At 35.8% G+C, this 22,975-nt stretch overlaps 2 protein-coding genes and 1 pseudogene across 11 annotated transcripts; all 3 read left to right on the top strand.

Annotated features, from left to right (window-relative positions):
- Nucleotides 1-981: 981 nt before the first annotated feature.
- Nucleotides 982-3,413, top strand: LOC103966493 (7-deoxyloganetin glucosyltransferase). The gene is made up of 2 exons (XM_009379659.3): nt 982-2,030; nt 2,138-3,413. Exons 1-2 carry the CDS (start codon nt 1,496-1,498, stop codon nt 3,067-3,069), a joined length of 1,467 nt encoding a protein of 488 aa, XP_009377934.1. The 5' UTR covers nt 982-1,495; the 3' UTR covers nt 3,070-3,413.
- A 10,698-nt stretch (nt 3,414-14,111) lies between these two features.
- On the top strand, nt 14,112-16,686 carry LOC103966494 (7-deoxyloganetin glucosyltransferase-like). 10 transcript variants are annotated; one of them, XR_007256366.1, is made up of 5 exons: nt 14,112-14,273; nt 14,463-14,512; nt 14,642-15,178; nt 15,482-16,467; nt 16,533-16,686. XR_007256366.1 is itself a non-coding variant. In XM_048579324.1 (4 exons), the coding sequence occupies exons 3-4, from the start codon at nt 14,674-14,676 to the stop codon at nt 16,411-16,413; spliced, it is 1,437 nt and encodes a 478-aa protein (XP_048435281.1). In that variant the 5' UTR covers nt 14,113-14,273; nt 14,442-14,512; nt 14,619-14,673; the 3' UTR covers nt 16,414-16,619. The 10 variants fall into 10 exon arrangements, 1 of the variants encoding a protein (XP_048435281.1); XR_007256363.1 differs by having other exon boundaries at nt 14,624-15,178; XR_007256359.1 differs by having other exon boundaries at nt 14,619-15,178.
- Nucleotides 16,687-19,344: 2,658 nt separating this feature from the next.
- On the top strand, nt 19,345-20,563 carry LOC103966495 (annotated as a pseudogene).
- The last annotated feature ends 2,412 nt before the right edge of the window (nt 20,564-22,975 follow it).

Raw genomic sequence — 22,975 nt, 5'->3', positions numbered from 1 at the left:
TAAATTCAAAATTTTAATTTTAATTTTTAAAAATGGAATTCTTTATAATAAAAATTTTTGAATTCCATTAAATTTCTGACATGTACAAAATGAAAACTTCATTCTTGATTCCACGAGAATTTTTATGAAAGCCTTTCATTTGCTTCTCTTCGATGAAAGTTTTATTTTCCCAGAATGTATCCTAATTTTTGGCCTAATTCTTCTTCTAATGATCGATTCAACCTCTGATCAAAAAGATATACCTTGGTTATATTTCATCTCATATGATGGGAGTTGCTAGGGTGTTGGGCGCTGCTCTGTTATGCGCTATTCATGATGCTACCGCAGAAAATACTTTATTTGAAGATGGTGATGGTGCAAATACGTTCCGTGCAATCACTAGGGTTAGTAACTAATAACGAGGGGATATTGAAAAAAAAAATAGTAATTTCTCTTATGCTATGAATATAAAGGAATATAAAGAACGTTTTTCGTAAAATCTCGCCTACTAATATAATAGATGTGATGAGATGGTGAACCACGCATCAAGGTGGCTGTGTTTCGTATGCAACTAAACTTGTGACGTGTACCTTACTCATGCACTTCGGTTTCTTGGTTTATTAATTTGGAATGAAAATCTTCTCCGGTTTCTTTTTGTGAGTACCAGGAAATTTTTAAATTATGTTCGTTTATCATAAATTATACGGTTAGAAATTATTTTAAATATATATTATTTTAAATTAAATATAAATATTATCTGATGAAAAATTGACCACACGATATACGATTAATGGTCACGATTTGAGGATCCCTAAAATCCTCACAAAGATGATTCTTATAATCAGAACGATGATCTGCTGCCTAGCACTAGATGGAGATTTTTGAAACAGTGATTGAAATTGAAAAGAGTGGTGGTCCTCCTCTTCACCAAAAAGAGGTGGTATAGTCCTCCTGTTCACCAGAAAATAAAAAGGTGCAGGTGGTCTGTCTGACCTCCCTCATCTTTGCGTGGCAGCTGGATAAGGGACTAGGATCAAGTAGAATATGTGTTGAGTTGCAAATTGCGAGACTAATTGTTTACTTCATGAATTAATATGATATGGTATCATGAATTTTGAATACTGAGTTGGGGATCGTTGTTTCTCTTTTATCTACAAAAAAAAATTCCATTCCAATTTTACCTACGCAGTGTAGTTCATACAACTTCATTTACAAATTTATAATGTTGCTTTAGTGCTAAGTGATAAAACTACTAATGAAGTTTTCGATTTATATCATCTCTGTTTTCTCATGCATTCTTCCCAGCTACTGAAGGCAGCAATGTGTCGAAACAAGGCTGACTAATTTGTTCGTTGCGTCTCTCCCAGGCAATTCCTGACTTTGCCACCGTAAATAACCTTGTCTCTTTCTACAACTCATTGTCAGATGGCGACCGGACTTGCACAAAAATGTTGGTAGACCTATAAACTTGTGCTACATTAGTGTGACTGTGAGATCAAACCACACAATCTAAGATATGAGCTCCAATATTGTAGTCTGTAATAAGCCTCATGCTGTATGCATTCCCCTTCCATTTCAAAGCCATATAAAGGCTATGCTCAAGTTAGCAAAGCTCCTACACTACAGAGGTTTCCATGTAACTTTTGTCAATACGGAGTTCAATCACAGGCGCTTTCTTAAATCTTTAGGACAAAATTCCCTTGATCGCTTCCCCAATTTTCAGTTTGAAACAATTCCGGATGGCCTTCCAGATTCAGAGACTGATGCAACAACCCAAAACCTCCCTTTGCTATGTGATTCCATTAGAAAAAAATTCTTGTCTCCATTTCGTAACCTCCTCTTAAAACTCAATGACACGGAGAGTTCCAATAACAGTATTGTTATTCCTCCAGTAACTTCCATTGTTTCAGATGGTTTCATGCCTTTTGCCATCACAGCTGCTGAAGAACTTGGACTCCCTATCGCAGTGTTCTTCACTGTGGCTGCGGTCGGATTCATGGGCTATAAGCAATACCCCACTTTGGTGGAAAAGGGACTTGCACCACTCAAAGGTCACATACATAAATGCTAATGAAGCAACTGTTTGATTTTATGATGAATTGGTTGTGCCTAAACAAATTATGAAATTTTTGTTGACTTATTAAGTGTTGCATTGCAGATGGGAGTTATTTCACAAATGGTTTTCTGGATAAGGTCTTAGATTGGATTCCAGGAGTAAAAGCTATCCGTTTAAGGGATCTTCCAACCTCCTTTCAAACTACTAATCCCGATGACATCAGGTTTAACTTCATCTTGGAAGCAGCTGTTGAAGTTCATAAAGCTTCAGCAGTTGTTGTTCATACTTTTGATGCATTGGAGCCAGATGTTTTGGATGCTTTGTCATCTATGCTTCCACATGTTTATGCCGTTGGCCCTCTCCAGTTGCTTCTCAATCAGGTACCAGAAGACCCTTTGGATTCTATGGGTTACAGTCTGTGGAAAGAAGAGACGGAGTGCCTCGAGTGGTTAAACGGCAAGGCGACAAATTCTGTTGTTTATGTGAATTTTGGCAGTTTAGCGGTTGTCACGCCTCAACAACTTATTGAGTTTGGATGGGGACTTGCAAATAGCAAGCTTCCATTCTTTTGGGTAATTAGACCCAATCTGGTAGTTGGTGAATCTGCGATTTTTCCACCCGAGTTTGTGGCTGAAACTACGGAAAGAGGTCTAATAACAGGTTGGTGCCCACAAGAGCAAGTCCTTAACCATCCATCAGTTGGAGGGTTTTTAACACACAGTGGTTGGAATTCAACCATTGAGAGTCTGTCTGCTGGAGTGCCTATGCTCTGTTGTCCCTTCTTTGCCGACCAACCAACAAATTGTCTCTATACTTGTAATGAATGGGGTATTGGCATGGAAATCAGTAAGGATGCCAAGAGAGACGATGTCGAGAAGATTGTCAAAGAGATGATTGTGGGAGAGAAGGGTAAGAAAATGAAAAATAAGGCCATGGAGTGGAAGAAACTAGCAGAAAAGGCAACTGATCCACATGGTTCTTCATGGACCAACTTAGACAATTTAGTGAATCGAGTGCTATTAAGGAAAGGCTAGGTGTTGTCCCTTGCAACCTTTATTAGCCTTTAAATTTGTTGTTGTCGATGTTTCTGTTTGGTTTGCTGGATATTTTAGATTGACTTCTTTTAGAGTGTGGGTGAAGTTACGGACCCGAGGAGGTTTATAGCCGTGTTAATGTAGGAGGAGAAGCCTGAGAGGAAATCGGAGAGGAGCAGGGGCAAGATGAATCGACTGGAAAATAAAGCAATGGCAAACAAAGACTTCAGAAACCCCCATCTGATATAACCATCTTCAAGCATGATATATAATCATCTTCAAGCATTTCTTTAGTTATTTTGTTTAATTTTGTGTTTAATTTATTATATTGCCCATAACTTTTATTTTGGTTATTTTTTTAGTTTTGTTGATAAGGTTAATTTGGTCTTTTCACCAATTTTTAGTTGACAAAGAAAAAGTGTTTTGCTAATAAGTAGGAAACGGACTGTAGTTTAATATACATTATCCAACTGTTTGTCAAAACAAATATTGGGGAAAATGAAAATGGTGAATAATGGTTAATTTGATATTTAGACATACATAGAGACCAAGAGAGAAATAAATTGGTATCGAATTCACTATTCACAAAATTGAACATAAGACCTCTCATTTAAGAGTTGGGTTTCCACTATGTTTGGTGTCCTTTCATTCCATCTCACTACAACAAATTGGTCCTTTAGCGAGAAATGTTTCAGCAAGAAAATTATCTTTTACGCTGTAGAGTTGCTTTCAACGAGGAAAATTTTGAGTTCTTGCAAAAAGTCATTTAGTCTCCATACATTTCTTAAAAACGAGAAAAAAAAAATCGGCGAGAAAATTGTTTTGTTGATGTACATAATGCCAGTGAGGAAAAATTGTTCTTCTCACCCTAGGTTTAGCGGGAATTATATTCCTTCCCCTCAAAATATTAATGAGGAAATTATTGTTTTCTCGTTGAATAAAATTTTTAGCAAGGAAAATGGGTTCTCGCTGTAGCACTCCCACTATAATTTTCAAAAAAGTTTTAAATAGGGTGCCTTTATTTACACCTACACCGAGAAATTTTTTTATTTGGGTTGCATAAGTGTTTAGCGAGAAAACTCTTTCTAGCAGACAGCCCAAGTTTTTGAAACGCAAAATTTTTCCAAGTGTTATAAGGGCAATACGATGTCGTTTGGCGTGGAAATATAGGAGAAAAACACAAAGCAATCTCAGGCTCCCAGCTAACTCAGAGCAACTCCAGCGTGAGAGCCTTTCCCCCAGGCAATTCACTATTCAATCCACCTGATGAACAGTAATTGCCCTTAATGAACAGTAATCGCCCTTTGCATCTCCACCCCTACATTAAATAGCCTTGGCAATTGATAATAAAATATTAGTATTTTTTTTATTTATAAAATAATACAAAATAATTTTTAATTTTTTTTCCTTTTGCCTTTTTCCTACTCCTCTTCCGTTTCAACTTTTTTCCACAACACTCTTCCTTTTCATTTTTTTTCTAGAAACTCTTCCTTTTCCTATTCCTTCTCTCTCTCTCTCTCTCTCTCTCTCTCTCTCTCTCTCTCTCTCTCGTATGAATCACAAAATGGACCGACTCTTCCTTTTCCTATGCCCTCTCTCTCTCTCACACACACACACACACACACGAATCACAAAATGGACCGACGCCAAGGCATAAGCTCAGATTCCGATCCATATATCCTTCATTTTCCTTTTCATCCTTCTTCTTCTTCGAAACTGAAGCAAATCAAACAAACAAACTTTGAAATCTCAATCCCCTGGTTGAGAGGAACTCGAATATATCCTTGCATGCATCATTAGAGCACCATTTGGGTGATCCACCATTGAAGCCGAGAGCTTCAAGCTTCCATTGCTCAAACCCAGATGAGGTTATTGCACTACTTCAATTGCTTGAGTTATTATCTGGTTTTTTATGTGTTTCGAGTTGAAATCCTTGGGTTTAGTCTTTGCCATTTTTCTGTGGGTGTATCGGCGACGAACTCTGGCGAGCCGGAGTTCTGGGTTTTCATTTTTTAAATTTTATATTATTAATTTATATTAATATTTATATTAATTTTATATTATGGCTGACGTCGTCCTGACGTCAGCCCACATCACATTCCCTTCGGGCTCTCGGGCTGGCAATCCCTGCCGGGCCTGTCGCTCGGGCCTGGCCTGTCACTTGGGCTGGCATACGTTGGACCTTATCCCCCGGCCTATTTGGCCCTGTTCCATCGCCAGTCCACTGGGTAATACACCACGGTGGAACTGCTCTCATTTAGTCACTCTATCTTTCTCGTTCAAACACGTTCTCTCTGCACTCTTGAGTGTTTTGAAACAATCTCCAAACCCAATCTTGCTGGTCGACGCGGTAATGGTAAGCTTTGCACTCCAATTCATATTTCCTTCATTCTCCAAACCCAAAAGCTAATTTCCCCTTTTCTCTTTGATCTCTTTTTCAGCTTTGCACTCCAGTTCATACTTTTCATACTTGGTTCACCCTGTTTTGCTCATTATATTTCCCTTTATGCGGTAATTTTATTCATAAACATAGACCCAATTAGATTTGAAAATTAATTAATTTATGGAACTTTTAGACCATCTTCAACCCTAGGCCTAAAACCAAAAAGTTTTAGCCCAAAAAATTTAGGTTTTAACCGAGAAATAGCTTTTCTGCTCCAACTTTTTTGGTCTAAAATTCTAGCCCCAAATTATTAAAGATGAATTTAGGCTAATTTTTTTTCAATTAACTTTAAAAAAAAATTATGTAGACTATTCTAAATTAATTTTATGAACATTTTAACCTAAAAATATTTAAATTCCGATAAACATTAAAAAAATCACTAAACCGACACATGAAACTCATGAAACATTACAGAAGAATATGAAACACATGATAGAGATGTACAAACACAAGACACATGGTTTTGGAAGATGGTAGAAAGAAAAATTGGAAGAATTGTAGGAGAAAAGTGAGTTTTGTGTGGATGTTTCAACAATTATATAGGTAAATATAGAGTTTTTGGGTGAATTTTGAGTTAAATAATTTTTTATAATTATTTTAACCATTGAATTTAAATTTGGGCCGTTGGATCTTTTTTTTTTTACCGTTAGATTTGATTATATTCGATCTCAGTCGTTGGATTCAATAAATTTATAAATATAAAACAAAAATATTAACTAAATTAAATGTGGACCAGTGGATAACCAACAACCCATGTTAATGTGAGCCGTTGATCAACCAAAAGAGTTGTTAGGCTCAATTTTATTGGCATATAAGTGGGAGACACATCCATTTGGGTGGGGGCTCCACCACTAATCTTGGCCTAAATCCTGACCTAAATCTAGCTTTTTTTTAGGTTTTAAGTTTTAGGTCCAAATTAGAATTTGGGTTTGAATGGATTTAAGAGAGGGGGGGGGGGTGGTGGGGTGGAATAGAAGGGAAATTATAGGTTTTAGGCCATGGGTTGGAGTTGGCCTTAGCACGAATTGCTATACGTTATATCTTAATTGGAATTTTAACCTACACAAGAATTGCCCTTTTGTTTAAAGTCATGAATTGATGTCTCTTTCCATTCCACCAACATCACGAATTGATGTATCTTTCTCTCTATCTCCCAACTATTTCAACCATGAAATCTTGCAAGTTTCGATTCTATTTGTGTTATTAACTTATATTTTTTTCAGTTGGCAATAGAGAGAACTATAATTTCTAGTTGGAAAGCATTGAGAAACTATATACCATATGCTTAATTTGGAGGATTCTTTTCAAAAAGCTCCCAATTGAGGATCAACTTTAGCGACAAGGTATTCCTCCAGTTCCAATATGCCAACTATGTTACAAGAATTTTGAATCTATTGAGCACTTATTTTTTCAGTTGTGAATTTGCATAACGTTCTTGGTGTTGTCTTGCGACTCAATTTGGTACTATTCTTCCGCTTACTCGTCGCTTCCCGAATTTATAGCCTCCTTTTGTGTTAAAAAACGTTTTTCTACACATCTGCGCAATGTTTGGCTAACATCAGGAGTTTTCTTACTAATGGCTATTTTAAAGATGCGTAATAAAGTGAAATTTGAAAGTATGCCTCCTTCATTTTCACGCCTTTGTCGTTCCATTTTAGCCTCTCTTGGAATCTCAGCTAATTCTTGTAAAACTCTTTTTATAGTCAATGTTCTTTGGCATCCCCCTCCATTTTCTTGGGTCAAGGTAAATGCTAATTGCGTTGCTAAAGGTAACCTGGGTCTTGGGGGCTTGTGATGGGGTTTTCTGAGATTTTGTGGGTTATTTTCTTGGTGGTTTTTGATTGAGCTTGGGGCATCGTACTTCTTTCTATGTAAAGCTTCATGTTGTCATCCTTGCTGTAAAGTTGGCTCATGTGCAGGGTTGGCAAAATTTATGGCTTGAAAGTTGAAAGTGACTCTTCTAGTGTGATGTCTTGTTTTGCTTCTGGTTCTTTTTTTCCTGCTTGGTCGCTCTAGGGACGTTGGAAAATTTGTATTCCAGATTACATGTCATGGTATTCCGTCGCCCTCATATATTTTGAGAAGGAATGCAGTGGCTGACAAATTAGCCAATTTAGGGCTTCTCTCGTCTTCACTTGTTTGGCATGCCGCTCCTCCTATACACATTCATCCTTGTCTGTATTCAATTTTTTTGGGCATGCCAGCCTACAGGTTTGTCTCCCCTTCTTGATATGTGATTTTCTTTTTTACCTAATCTTTTTGGATTCCCTTTTTTGTTTTGCAGCTTGTCTTGCAGGTTCTTACCTTTCAGGTTTTATTTTAGAGAGGTTTGGTCTTATGTCCAACCCTTCTTTTTCTTGTATATTCTTTTTCAAAAGAGGTAATGTCCATGTTCCCCTTCTTTTCTTGTATTTTATTTTCTTGCTCTATGATGGGTAAGGTTTATGTCCTCCCTAACTAGGTGTAACCTCTCTTTTTTCATATCAATAAGTTTCCCTCACACCGCCAAGGTTTAAAAAGCAAAACAAAACAAAAAAAGAAAAAGAAATATTGTAATACTAAGTTTTTATTCATATTCATGGTACAAATACAATTACAACGACAAAGACTAAATTTGTCCACGATGAGGTTTTATATTCCAAAAAAAAAAAGTATGATTTGTAGGTCTAGAGGTTTCACCAATATACATCTCATCTCAACTATTAGGAGGATAATCTGTCATCAGATTGGAAAAATCCAAGATTGGAGTGGAACTATCCGAAATAGAATTGTCTAAATTAAGATGATGATATTTGTTTTTAATATCATTCCATAGTTTTAATTTCTGCACATATCAGTTGATAAAAACAAAATTTTATGTCAATTAATTAAGCTAAAAAAATTATATATGAATTATGAACACATGATCAAATTAATATAAAAAAATCAGAAATTGCATCCCAATTATCATAGCATTGACTATAATCTGTTTTAAAATTCAAAATTTTCATCAAATGCACAAAAAATTTAATTTGGAAATTAGAGATTAGGTAGTGGTGGATAGAGATGTACCAGATGGCGGTGAAGAGGAGATAGGTGGACCAAGAGGTGGTGGTTTGATGGGCGTCCGTTTGGGTTAGGTGGACCAAGAGAAATGAAAGTATCACGTGTACAGCGAACAAAAAGATGCTACACTAAGAAAGCAATCCAATTGGGAACAAGATAAGTGTCCAAGAATTAGACGGTGGAATTTAAAATGAGAAAAATAAGAGCTCGTTTAGATGTGCTTTTAAAATGACCGAAAGCGTATTTAGAGAAAATATTTTTGAATTCCAAAAACATTTAAAGTGCTTTCTGCAAGAAGCACTAATTATGTGCTTCTTCTAGGAAACAATTTAAGCGTTTTTCCAGAATTTACTTGCATTTTTTTCCAAATATTAGTTCTAAAAACATTTTCACCAAAAACGTTTTTGATCATTTTAAAAGCACATCCAAACGAGCTCTAAGTCATTTTTAAAGAGAAAAGAAAATTAACACTCAGTGCTACAGTTTGATGATATTCTTCTTCACTTGTAAGTGAGAGGCCTTAGGTTCAAATCTTGTAGATGACGAATTTGATATCAAATTAGATTGCCCATTGTGTGGCTTAGCTGAACTTCCTCTCCCCTTAGTGTAAAATATATTGTTGTACTAAAAAAAAGATTAAATAAAGAAATAAGACATAATAATGCTCATCAGGTCTTTCATATTTTGCTAGTTTTAAAATTAGGATGAATATATCACTTAGTACTATAGTCTAGTGGTATTACTCTTCACTTGTAAGCGAGAGGTCTTAAGTTTGATTATCACCAAAGACGAATTTGAACTGCATTATTATATCTAGTCCAGTATGAGACTTAATTAGTTCCCTCCCCCACATTTTAGTATAGAGAATACCGTTTGTTAAAAAAAAATTAAGATGAATACAAGCTACAACAATGAGCATCGACGACAAAGCGAAAGTGTCACCACATGTGTCACAAGTTGAAAATTATATATTATAATGTGAGATATTGTAACATATAATTTTAACAATTGAATGAAAATTAGTGTTAACATTATCTCTTAGAAAGGTTATATTGTTTAGGTGCATTCCCTTGATAGATAATATATACTTATAAATGAAATGTTACATCTTTTTAATAAGTAGTAGTTGGGTTCTATATAAACCCATGAAACCAATGGTATTAAATGATAGAAATTTAAAGTTAATTTTTACTCTTGAGAAATAGGGTTTCCCCACTTTGTTTCTCTTATTCTTTGTTTGTCAAATTTCGAGTTGTGTCTTGAGAGTACGAAATATATAAAGTTCGCCAGAGTCCGAAGATTGAAGTGTCTTGACTTCGGATTATAAATTGTTGAATCCTGAGAGATGGATGCCTAACAAGCTACAAGAACAAGAGTAGGGACGAAATTCTGTCTTTAGGATACTGCATTTATACAAGCCTCAATCTCCAAATTTGTTAGTTTTTCTAACTCTCTCTCTCTCTCTCTCTCTAGTTGTTTATATTAATCTCATATATAATTATTGTTAATTTCTTTATGATTATTATCATTGAAATTATATTGTTATTTCTCATATTTTCTAATATTACTCCAACAATCTAAAGACCGAAATTTTTTTATGCAATGTTGAATAGTAAATATGAATGTAAAAAAGAGATGTTAAGAACATTAAACGTTATCCCAAACCCTAATTTGAAGAAACTATGGTTTTCTATGGATTGTCTTCGTGGGACAGAATTTTATTTGCTTATTGATGAATAACATACTAGTATAATTGATGTTGTCATTCAAATTGTATTGCTAAATGCATGATACAACTCAAATATATTCATCTATATACGTATGAGCAGTGTTTGCATGTTGATTCAATCTGCGACTTTAAACAAGTTGGGCAACATATAGTGTTGTATTTAATATGTAGCCTAGCCCATTTATGTTAAGATGATTTGCCTAAAATTCATGCCATTAGGACTTCAATCTCTGTGATTTTAGTCTTGGGGTTAGATGATGTTTTGGCATTATCAATGGAAAGCGGTGTCCATGCAACCACTTGTTTCTCTTGAAAAGATAAAAAAAAATTAAATTAAAACTTTTTGGGCAAATGCATCACATTGTAGACATGTAAATTTCGTTGCATACAAATGATGCCTCACAAAGTTCCACGTGGCATATGACTCATTACAAATGGACAAGTCATCAATGACATGTGGCACAAATCAAGCAAGGGAAGTATAAAACATTCCCAAAATTTGGCCAAAGGGAGAAAACTCCCTTAAATTCGGCAAAAGGATCCATATTGATCCTAAAATCGAAAAGAAAGTTAAGGCATCTTCATAAAACAAGCAAGAACTGAAGATTACTTACAAAATAGGCAACAAAGCCTATAAATTTCAGCCAAGGGAGTAAAGGTGGCTGAAATTAAGACACAAAACATGCCTAAATTCTTTCATGGACAAATTAGGACACAAATCAAAGCTAAATCCACCCAAAGGCAAGCCTTGAGAAGCCTATAAAGACAAGGTCCTCCCACAAGCATAAGGGTCGAAAATTTTGGCATTTAGAAGAACTTCTACCAAACCTTTGAAGACTAATACGTTGCCAAAGCTCTCTTCGAAGTTTATGCATGAGTACGTCCAGTTTGTATGGGTGATTTGAGTTACCGGTATGTTTATGCATGAGTACGTCCACGTGTGTTGGCAAGTTACCTTGAAAGCATGAATTGCATGACTTGTGACATATGCTTTATGGTTAAATTTCTTAATTTCAAATAATGACCGAGTGTTTGACAAATTTCCAAGTGTTTGACATGCCAGTTGGGAAACCTGCACGATTTCTGGAAAATTTTTCCGGAAAAGTTTGTTCACCACAATTGCATAACAAAGATATTTCTAAGGAAAAGGAAGGACATATATGCAGACGTGAAAGTCTAAGTAACTCTTTTACTAAGGGTTGTGGCCTACAGTAAGGGGAGTTGTGAAAATTTTCATGATGCGTGCCTGGGAACGATCTGTAAATTTCAGAATGGAATGTGGCAATAGTAGCATGTATCAAATCCAAATACATGTGAAATGAAATGAGTATGACGATATCCATAGGTAAGTTCAAAGGTCAAAGATATAATTGAGGGGCCTAACTATGTTTGTAAAGCAGATTGACCCATGCCTTTTCTAAGAACCACATGTACATGGTTTTTATTACATTGGGGTAAAAGACAATGAAAAAGAGTTTTGCCATGGCTCATTATTTAGTCATGTTTGGCAATGAATTTTACACTGTTTGTCCATCGGCCAATCTTAGCGTGTAAACTCATTTAGGATGAATTATCTTTGTCTTAAAAAGAAAATAGCAATTGAATTATGGGGGTTTTGCCCAAGGATGCAAGCCAAGAAGAGGTTTTCTTATAATGGCTAGTGAGGCACCAAGGCCCTATAATGTGGTGCCATAAGTTACAGAGATGCATGGAACATTGGTAGAGCCTAGAATGATTGGCAATTACTCCTTAAATAAGACTTTGAAGTATGGGGGTTTCTTACAGAAGAGCACTAGATCAGATATGGCTTATTTAGTAGGCAAAATCAAGGTTGGCTATTTTGATGTGTTAGTCATGGTTTTAAGGTACTTAAAGTACATTATCATGTACTATAATTTACAATAAGTATATCCACTGAACTAAATGCTTTGATGATGTTTGATATTGATTTTGATAATGTGAAATCAAAATACTTAGGTGGATATACATGCAATGACATAAGCCAAACCTCAAATAAAAGTGCATTGCACAATTTGGAGAGGAAGCATATTGGCTTCAAAAGATTTTAGAGGATAATTCTATGTAAATATTGTGATGGTTTGTCGAATTGAGCAAAGCACAATGTCTAAGTGTGAAGAGTAATTTGCACAATAAAAGAGAGAATAAACCATATATCTTATTATAAATGATTTTTAAGGTATGAAGAGGTTAGAGACCTTCCTTAATACCTTAAGTGTGGGGAAGTATGCCTAAGTGTCAGCAAATTACTTACTAAAGTCCCAACATATACGGTTGAGGACTTGATATTGTAAATCAACTACTCTATATATGAAATATTTTCATAAGATGGATTGTGTAGACCATTAAAGATAGTCAACCTAAGTGGTACCAATTATTAAAGGTTTGATTAGAGAGTAAGTTGATCATCAAGGGGAATGAAGCTAAAGCCAACATAACTAATGAATCGGCCATGCGGAAACATAACTTAGTTGATTCGAGAACTGGTTGGGCATGATACAAAGAAGTTAACACACTTATATACCTTATACCTATGATGGAAGAAGTGTGTTGTCTGCAGAAGTCTTAGGTTGTATATTTATACTTAATGACAATGATATCTTATAAATTAATAAGAGGAATATTGCACAGTATTCTTAATCAGCGGCCACCTATGTGAGAGTAGAAATGGGTCGCTTCTATGAGTGTGAGATGGCTAAATTCTCTAAAGCTCTCATGAATCTAGGATTTGTTCAGGAACAAAATAAACATAACCGTATGAACCGTAATATATTAGGATTAGTTATGTGTGTTGCTTATTGTCTCGGTTTACTGTTGCAATGAACAATTCAATATTCCATATCCACTGCGTCACCAAGTAAATCTGATAAGTATTCTCTAGGGTAGGTTCAAGTCCAAAAGACACCTATCTCGATGCATCTTTTGTTTGCTTGTACTCTCAAATTCTTCTAATTTTTCATTCATGTGGGGGATTGTTGGATATCATATATTATAATGTGAAATATTGTAATATATAATTTTAATAATTGAATGAAAAATAGTGTTAACCGTATTTCTTAGAAAGGTTATGTTGTTTAGGTGCATTCCCTTGAGAGATAATGTATACTTATGTATGAAAAGTTAAATCTCTTTAATAATAAGTAGTGATTGGGTTCTATATTAACCCATTGGTATTAAATAATAGAAAATTAAAGTTAATTTTTACTCTTGAGAAATAGGGTTTTCCCACTTTGTTTCTCTCATTCTTTGTTTGTCAAATTTCGAGTCGAGTTTTGAGAGTACAGAATATATAAAGTTTGCCAGAGTTCGAAGATTGAAGTGTTTTGACTTCGGATTATAGATTGTTGAATCTTGGGAAACAGATGCCTACCAAACTACAAGCATAAAAGTAGGGACGAAAACATGTCTTTAGGATATTGCATTTATGCATAACTCAATCTTCAAATTTGTCAGTTTTTCTAAATTTCTCTTTAATTGTTTATATTAATCTCATAATATAATTGATGTTGTTAATTTCTTTATAATTATTATCTATGGAATTATATTGTTATTTCTAATATTTTCTAACATTGATCCATCACCATCAAAAATACAAAGAGCAAACTCGACGGTCCATTGTTTATCTGAATCATCATCCTACAAAGTTGAAGTATATACCAAACATATGTGTACAAACAATACACACATAATATATATATACACATATACACACACGCATGCATACATACATACATACATATATATATATATATATATACATACGTATATATATATATATATATATAATACACACACACGCATATACATATACATATAATATGAGATGGAGGGTCAGCATTGGCTCAGTGCTAACATGACCTCTGCCAAGACGGCTAGACCCAGACTCAACGGGCTGCACCGTCCACCCAGTGGCTGTGCACCCACACCCTGACCCAACGGTCCCGTCGGTCCTGGAACTATTACTTTTGGGTATGTAATCAAACTCGCATTTAACTGCCAGTTAATCTTAAAATTTGTATTGATTCTGGCTAATACTGAAATAAATTAAGATTGGGTAATTGATTATTCTTGTTTTGTAATTTGAATTGTGGGTGTTTTAAGCTACATGGTTTTATGTTGCTGGATTGTGATTGTAAGGTGTTTGTGAATACGCCGCAGTGAAATCCGCAAGTACGAGAAGAGCACAGAGCTGCTGCAAAACCCCTCAGGTAACTTGTGCTTTGATTGTGAATCTGTGCTTTAAATTTGTGCTTTGGTTGTGAATATGTGCTTTGAATATTTCTTTTTATTATATTGTTCTTGTATTGAGAACAGCACAGTTTGACCGTTCGCCTCAGGCACCAAAAAACTCAAGACCGGCCGTGACGTGATGACTAGTTCCAAAGAAGTAGTAGGCAATAAGCCTCATGCTGTATGTACTCCGCTTCCACTTCCAAGCCATGTAACGGCAATGCTAAAACTTGCAAAGCTCCTCCACCACAAAGGCTTTCACATTACTTTTGTTAACACAGAGTACAACCACAAGCGCTTTCTTAACTCTCTTGGCCCCAGCTCCCTCGATGGCTTGCCTGACTTTCGGTATGAAACAATCCCAGATGGCCTTTCAGATAACGATACCCGCCAAGAGTTCCCTTTGCTTCAGGAGTCCATCAGAAAGAATTTCTTGGCTCCGTTGCTTAACCTCCTCAAGAAACTGAATGACAGGAATCCCCCAGTGACTTGTATGGTTTCAGATGGTTTTATGACATCGACCATCACAGCTGCTAAACAGCTTGGAATTCCTATTGCCGTCTTCTTTCCTTTTGCTGCAGCCGGCTTCATGGGCTCTAAACAATATCCTATTTTGGTGGAAAAAGGACTTGCACCTTTGAAAGGTGAGAAGCTGAAGCACTTCTCCTTGTAAGATTTTTTGCCTAAGTGCTTCTATTATAAATTTGTACGAAATTTATTAAAAATCCAAGTGGTTTTATTCATGAGTCCAGAACACCCTTCTACATAATCATAAGCACTTTTAAGTTTTTCTTCGAAATATAGTTGGAAGTGCTTTTGGTTGTTAGAAAGTGCATTTAGCTTTGTCAAGCAGTGCCATAGAGGCCCTAAATAGTCCTTTTGCCAATTTATCATTAAAGAAACTTTTGATGAGATTAATTTGCCTTTACTTGGATGTTGTGTTGTAGACAAGAGCTGCTTGACAAATGGATTTTTGGAGATGGTAATTGATTGGGTTCCAGGAATGAAGGGTATCCGTTTGAGGGATCTCCCGACTTGCTTTCGAGTTACAGATCCGAATGACCTTGTGTTTAAATTCTCCTTGGAAGCAGTTGAAAGAGTTCATGAAGCTTCAGCAGTTGTTGTTCATACTTTTGATGCATTGGAGCCAGATGTTTTGAGTGCTCTGTCATCTATACCTCCACCTGTTTATTCCATTGGCCCTCTCCAATTGCTTCTCAATCAATTTCCACAAGACCATTTGAAGCCTATGGGATATAGTATGTGGAAAGAAGAAACCGAGTGCCTTGAATGGTTAAACACCAAGGCACGAAATTCAGTTGTTTATGTGAATTTTGGCAGCTTAATATCCCTGACACCACAACAGCTTTTGGAGTTTGGTTGGGGACTTGCAAATAGTAAGCTTCCCTTCTTGTGGGCAATTAGGCCTGATTTGGTTATTGGTGAATCAGCGATTTTTCCACCAGAGTTTGAGTTTGAAACCAAAGAAAGAGGTTTACTAGTGAGTTGGTGCCCCCAAGAGCAAGTCCTGAACCATCCGTCAGTTGGCGGGTTTTTGACGCACAGCGGTTGGAATTCAACCATTGAGAGCTTGTCTGCAGGAGTGCCTATGCTCTGTTGGCCCTTCTTTGCCGACCAGACAACCAACTGTTACTATACTTACAATGAATGGGGGATCGGCATGGAGATTGATAATGATGTGAAGAGAGATGAAGTGGAGAAGCTTGTTAGAGAGTTAATGGAAGGGGAGAAGGGCAAGAAAATGAAAAACAAGGTAATGGAGTGGAAGAAACTTGCTGAAGAAGCTACGGGTCCACAGGGTTCTTCGACTAGAAATTTGGACAATTTGGTGAATCAAGTGCTATTAAGAAAAGGATAGATCCTGTATCCGTAAAAATCTCTACTGTTACAACGGGAAGAACAATGCTTTGAAATTGCATAGCGTGCGTGATTAAAATACAACGGGAAGAACAATGCTTTGAAGAACAATGCTTTGAAATTGCATAGCGTGCGTGATTAAAATACAATGGGAAGAACAATGCTTTGAAATTATTGTAACCATTGTAAAGCCCAAATTTTATAGAAGAGCGGAATCTGATGATTATATTTATAATGGATGGATTCGTCGCACTACATTTTTTGCATGACTTTTGACACAGTTTTTGTGAGGGCCACTCTATGATGCATTTTAACGATCTAAACCCCTTCTAAAACATAATTCATATATCATTCTTGCAAAAAAATAGATAAATTCAAAATCATTAAGACATTCATTTGTAGTGAAGAAAATAGACAAATACGGTTCTACAAAGAAACTTTAAATCCTTATTCCAACGGTCATATGAGTTCAGATTTAGGTGTTTTTTGGTAAACATGATTTTTGACGGAATATATAAAATATTGATATTTCGGATAGTTGAAATACATTAGCAAGTGGGTCTTAAAAAAGCGTTTTAAATTTGACAACATAAAAGGACGCAGTGGGAATTTACAAATTTGGCATCCGATCTCCGTTTTAGACACATGATACCTTCTAAAAAAAATGCACGATGTCTTGGTTCTAACTCACTACTTTCCAGTGATCTATGATTAATTTTAGATTTCCAAAATTGCATTTTAAATTTTGTAATAAAAATCAGACTTTTCGTTTGTTGTCCGATTAATGTCTTTTTTCCTTCATTTAATATCGTAAGGCCTTTGAGTTACCCACAAAGTGTTGTAATCAGGTTATGCAAGTCAGTGGATGGCTCCTATTGTAATGATTTTTCAATCATTAGTCGAACAAACTCTTTGGGATTACGATAGCAAAATTTTTCCTTCAAGTAACTATGCATGTAATCCTTTTGTATGGTATTAGTTCCCTTGTGATTCCAACTAAAGGCCAAGAATATTGGGTTCTTCGGATTGAATCCTATGTCTAACAACTTGTCAAGATTCCTGTCAACCGTAGTGCTTTTTAAGATGAACATGAGGGCGAGTTCTTTACAAGTGAAGGTGACTCATAATCAAATCGAGTGGTTTGACCTATACTGGAAAGTACGTAGCTTTGAATTTTATCCTTTGCATATATACCATATGAATATGCTTGAATGGAACCTTATTATACTCTGATATATAAATCTGACGCAGTACTAAGTTTAAAGGATACCAAGCGTAATTTAAAGGCAAAATTTTGGAATCCACCAATTTTTGAGAATAGTCCCAAAGGATTTGTTTAAGTAAGATTGAAATAACACCATAATAGGAGTCAATGAATGGCTTAAATAACCTGATTACAACACCCTGTGGGTAACTCAAAGCCTTAAAAAATTAAATGAAAGCAAAACAACATTAATCGGACAACAAACGAGAAGTTTGATTTTTATTATAGAATTTAAAATGCAGTTTTGGAAGTCTAAAAGACATCTCGTACAACTGTAACCTCCTTTTTTTTTTGTTTTTTTTTTTTTGCGAAACTACGAGTATAGGCCACTCCCTTTTGCTAAGAGAAATTAGAAATAACTGACTCCACAAGAACGAACCCCTTCCCCTCAAGGCCCTTTCCAAACTAATAAAAAAAATTGAGAATTTTAACGAAAAGCTTCCGATACTATTTATTTTAACGAAAAATCACATTTTAACACTAAGAAGTCAATCTTGGTACTATTCACTTTACCCTTTATTTTGTCATTATCATTAAAACTCCAAGTTTTCAAGCCATTTTCATTAGTTTTTCTTTTGAAAAAAAAAAAAAAGAGAGAAACTTGATATCTTTTGAGAATAGTCCAATTTATTAAAATAAGTCCAATTCCTTAAATTTAATTATCTTATTATCAATAATTCTCTCTTCAATGACCACTTAATATTACGGTCTGGTGGTATTCCTCTTCATTTGGAAGTGAGAGGTCTTAAATTCGAATCTAGTGAATGGCGAATTTGATACCAAATTAGATTACTCATTGTGTGGTTTAGCCAAAGATTTTAATTGATTTTTAATATATTTAGAAAATATAAAAAGAGTATAAAAAATAAAAAATTACAATTAGATAATTAAACTCACTTCTAAAAACCATTTACGATTTTGGAAATGGATCAAAAAGCCCCAAAAATAAATCACATGAACTGTGTAGCCCGTTGTTTCTGTAAGAATAGGACGATCGAGCCTTGTCGGTTAAATACAACCACATGTACAGACTAAAACACGAGAAACCTAAAGAATTGACAATTAAGTTTAACTCGACCATGCACATACGTACGGGGACAAGATAAACCTACAGGCTTCTCACTACTCACTGTCAAACGGCCGGTGTTATGTACAACAATCTACCGTATTCGATAAAAGGGTCAGACTAGACGAACCACGCAACCCAAGATGAACTCCATGGCAGAAGGCAAGAAGCCTCATGCTGTATGTGTTCCACTTCCATTTCAAAGTCATATAAAGGCAATGCTCAAATTAGCAAAGCTCCTCCACCATAGAGGTTTTCATATAACCTTTGTCAACACGGAGTACATCCACAAGCAATTTCTTAAATCCCTTGGACCCAATTCTCTTGATGGCTTGCCTGATTTTCGATACGAAACAATCCCAGATGGTCATACAATTAGTTCGGATAAACGTACCCCAGAAGACATCATATTGCTTTTTCATTTCATCAGCCAAAGTATCGATGGTCATACAATTAGTTCGGATAAACGTACCCCAGAAGACATCATTTTGCTTTTTCATTTCATCAGCCAAAGTATCTTACCTCCGTTTCTTAGCCTCATCGAAAAACTCAACACTGCATTAACGTCCAATGATGTTAATCCTCCAGTGACTTGCCTTGTTTAAGATGGTTTCATGTCATTCACGACCCTTGCAGCTGAGAAACTTGGCATTCGTATAGCACTGTTCTTTACTTTTGCAGCAAGCAGCTTTATGGGGTTTATGCAGTACCCCGCTTTGGTGAAAAAGGGACTTGCGCCACTCAAAGGTGAAGAAATAATGGAAGCAATTGTTTAAAGTAGATTTATTAATTTTTTGTCCTAATCAAATGATCATTTTTCTTTACTTGAATATTTTAGATGAGAGTTATTTCACAAATGGATTTCTGGACAAGGTAATAGATTGGATTCCAGGAATGAAAACTATCCGTCTAAAGGACCTACCAACCGTCTTTCAAACTACAAATCCCGACGATGTCTACTCTAGACACATCTTAGAAGCACTGGACAGAGCTCGTAAAGCTTCAGCAGTTGTTGTTCATACTTTTGATGCACTGGAACAAAGATGTTTTGGCGGCTCTCTCATCTATACTTCCACATGTTTACGCGGTTGGCCCTCTGCAATTGCTTCTCGATCAGATACTAGAAGACCCTTTGAAGCCTATGGGATACAGCTTATGGAAAGAAGAAACAGAGTGCCTTAAATGACTAAACGCCAAGGCGTCAAATTCTGTTGTTTACATGAATTTTGGCAGCGCATCGTTCGTTACACCAGAACAGTTTCTGGAGATTGGTTGGGGACTTGCAAATAGCAAGCTTACTTTCTTTTGGGTAATTAGGCCTGACTTGGTCATCGGTGAATCCGCAATTTTACCACCTGAGTTTGTGGATGAAACTAAGGGAAGAAGTCTAATAGCGAGTTGGTGCCCACAAGAGCAAGTACTTAACCACCCATCGATTGGAGGGTTTTTAACACACAGCGGTTGGAATTCAACAATTGAGAGTGTGTCTGCAGGAGTGCCTCTGTTATGCTGCCCATTCCATTCTGATCAGCAAACAAACTGTCATTATACTTGCAAAGAATGGGGCATTGGTATGGAGATGGATAAGAATGTGAAGAGAGAGGAAGTGGAGAAGCTTGTTAGAGAGTTAATGGAGGGAGAGAAAGCTACGGAAATGAGAAATAAGGCCATGGAGTGGAAGAAACTTGCAGAAGAAGCCACCAGTCCACACGGTTCTTCATCCGTAAACTTAAACAATTTGGTGAATCGAATACAGCAAAGAGAAAAGTTCGATGTTATCCATAAGAATGCGATTAATTAACCTGTTTTCATCAAATTTTAAAAAGAGAACAGCTGGTGGTTTCATTATGACAATTCACTTTTTCTGAAGCCGGGAAGACTCATAGAAGCATTTTAGTTTCTTCATAACCACTATCATGTGATTCACTAGGGGGAGGCTGAAATGCTTGGTATATATAGAGAGATGAGGTTTAGCCAGTATCTAGAGTTGAGAGCATGAATTTCACCTTGAGGAAAGAAGGGACTTTTCATGTGCATATAAATAGTTGAGCTACTCCATATATTGTCAATTTGTTTATGAAAACCAATTAACAAGGTTTTATCATAAAACCAATTAACAATACAAAGATTAGCCTAATTACTTATAAGCACATATAAGGTCATTTTCCGATGTGAGATGTATACTCTGAACACGCCCCTTGCATTTTGCACATTTTCAAGCCTAACACGTAGATAACACAAATAGGTCAACGAGGAGTGCGTATGGCCTTGGGCTTCACACATGGGACAATTTGCTCTCTTACCATGAAGAAAGTTGATGTTCCACCGTAAAACCAAATGGGTAATATATGGAGTAGCCCTATTACTTATAATCACATGCAAAGTCTCTCATTTCCCCGATGTGGATTTATACTCCCAACACCCAGTGTTGGGTGTCTTTACCATTAGATCTTGATTTTTATAATTTTAAACAAGGATCTAAATGTTAAAACATCCAGAGTTTCTTAGAGCTTCGGTTTGCATGTTGAATGGTTAAGGAAATTAATCCTTTCTCTAGCTGATCACCAAACACATCACCTTTATTTTCTGGAGGATAAACTTGTGCAGCCGAATGTAATTTATTGATACTCGGCGAAACAATAACATGAGCCTATTGGCTGAATTAACCAACTAGTCCTACCAACTAAAGTGGTTGGCCATTAAAATTGCATTTTTTTTTTCTTTAGATAACCGCTTGTTGCTCCCTTATTTCTTAAGTGTAGGCCAATACAGACGAATGGTTAAGAAAATAAAAATTATTTTCCTGGCATAGGAAAACAGAAGTGACTTAACTATGATGAGGGGGAGGCCAACAATGTTTTATGTCGAATCGAGATGTTTTGTATCACAGTTGTTTCATGCCTTGATATGAAACATCAACGACATTATGCAAATTTTCTTTTGCTTTGGATACAAAGTAATTTGAAGTATTATTATGACCCCCGAGCATAATCACTTCACCAATTTTAGTTTTAGGATTCTTCCGTCTTAGAATGAGGATTCTATCGTTAAAAGGTCTCTATTCCACGATATAAATACACCCATTTAGGGTCCATCAAGGGTAACGCAATCTAAACACTAGAATTATCTTGCCCACTGCTTGAGTCTAAAATCATTCACTAACTTGACAATCGGAAAGCCTTTGGCCGGCACACCCCCTCCCAGCCATTGGCTTACTCACTGTTGTTTTCTATTTTGCAGGTTACTTGAGTTTGTGCACAACCACCATTCATGGTGGTGCGCGAATTTGGTTCCAACAATTTTCATTAAAATTCATTTTTATTATTTTAAATTCCAAAATCAATCTTTTTCAAACTTTGTTTCAAATAATTAATTAATTTGTTGTTACATAAATTGTTTTAAATAATTCATGTGAGAACCACCTTGCATGAGCATTCTTACTAGAGCTACCATGTAATCTTACAAGAATTATAAGTATTTTTATTCCTACTTTTGCAGGTAGGAAAAATCGTATCAACCAGCCTGCACGTCGCCACTCCCCTCCATCACCTAACCTGCTGCCCAAACTGTCAGGTGGTCCTTCAGGGTCCTTGTAGGCACTTCTTCAGGCTTTTGGAGGGTTCCGGGACAACCTGTGTCCGTGATTAGATCCGTCTATGCTCTCATCACCTGGTTGGATGTTTTTATCATTAAATTCTGATTTTTACATTTTTAATTAAAAATTTAACGATTAAAACATCTGTAGTACCAGAATACCTTTAATCTGAATGCCACAAACAGATTGCATGTTTGATATACGTTCTAGCTTGAAGGCTACAAGTAGAACATGCATAAGGAAAACCTAACCTTCAGCTTGAATGCTACAAGTAGCATGTGCATAAAGAAAACCTAACTTTCAAAGTTGCATGTGTAATTCATAAGTAATTGATAAAATTACATAGGATTGTTAAGATGATGACAAAATATAATTTTACATTTTATCTTTATAAACTGTTTCCATTTGAATTGATTTACTTTAAATTGTTTTCTTGTTGATTTTGCTAATTGTTTTCATAAAATTCGTTTTTCATTATTTTAAATTCCAAAATCAATCTTTTTTCAAATTTTGTTTCAAATAATTAATTAAGATTTGGACAACTACCTTTTAATCTTGTAAGAATATTAAGTGTTTTTATCCCTACTTTTGCAAGTGGTAAAACTCCTATCAACCAGCCTACACATCGCTGCTCGCCT

This window comes from the organism of the source record quoted next, unplaced genomic scaffold (assembly GCF_019419815.1).
Source record: "Pyrus x bretschneideri cultivar Hongxiangsu unplaced genomic scaffold, Pyrus_bretschneideri_v1 Contig13, whole genome shotgun sequence".
NCBI lineage: Eukaryota > Viridiplantae > Streptophyta > Magnoliopsida > Rosales > Rosaceae > Pyrus > Pyrus x bretschneideri.
The sequence above is the reverse complement of the archived record's forward strand: the minus strand, read 5'-3'. Positions and strand labels throughout refer to the sequence as shown.

Coding starts and splice junctions, on each gene's coding strand:
- LOC103966493 (XM_009379659.3), top strand. CDS start 1,496: ATGAGCTCCAATATTGTAGTCTGTAATAAGCCTCATGCTGTATGCATT. Junction 2,031..2,137: donor GGGACTTGCACCACTCAAAG/GTCACATACATA, acceptor GTTGCATTGCAG/ATGGGAGTTATTTCACAAAT.
- LOC103966494 (XM_048579324.1), top strand. CDS start 14,674: ATGACTAGTTCCAAAGAAGTAGTAGGCAATAAGCCTCATGCTGTATGT. Junction 15,179..15,481: donor AGGACTTGCACCTTTGAAAG/GTGAGAAGCTGA, acceptor GTTGTGTTGTAG/ACAAGAGCTGCTTGACAAAT.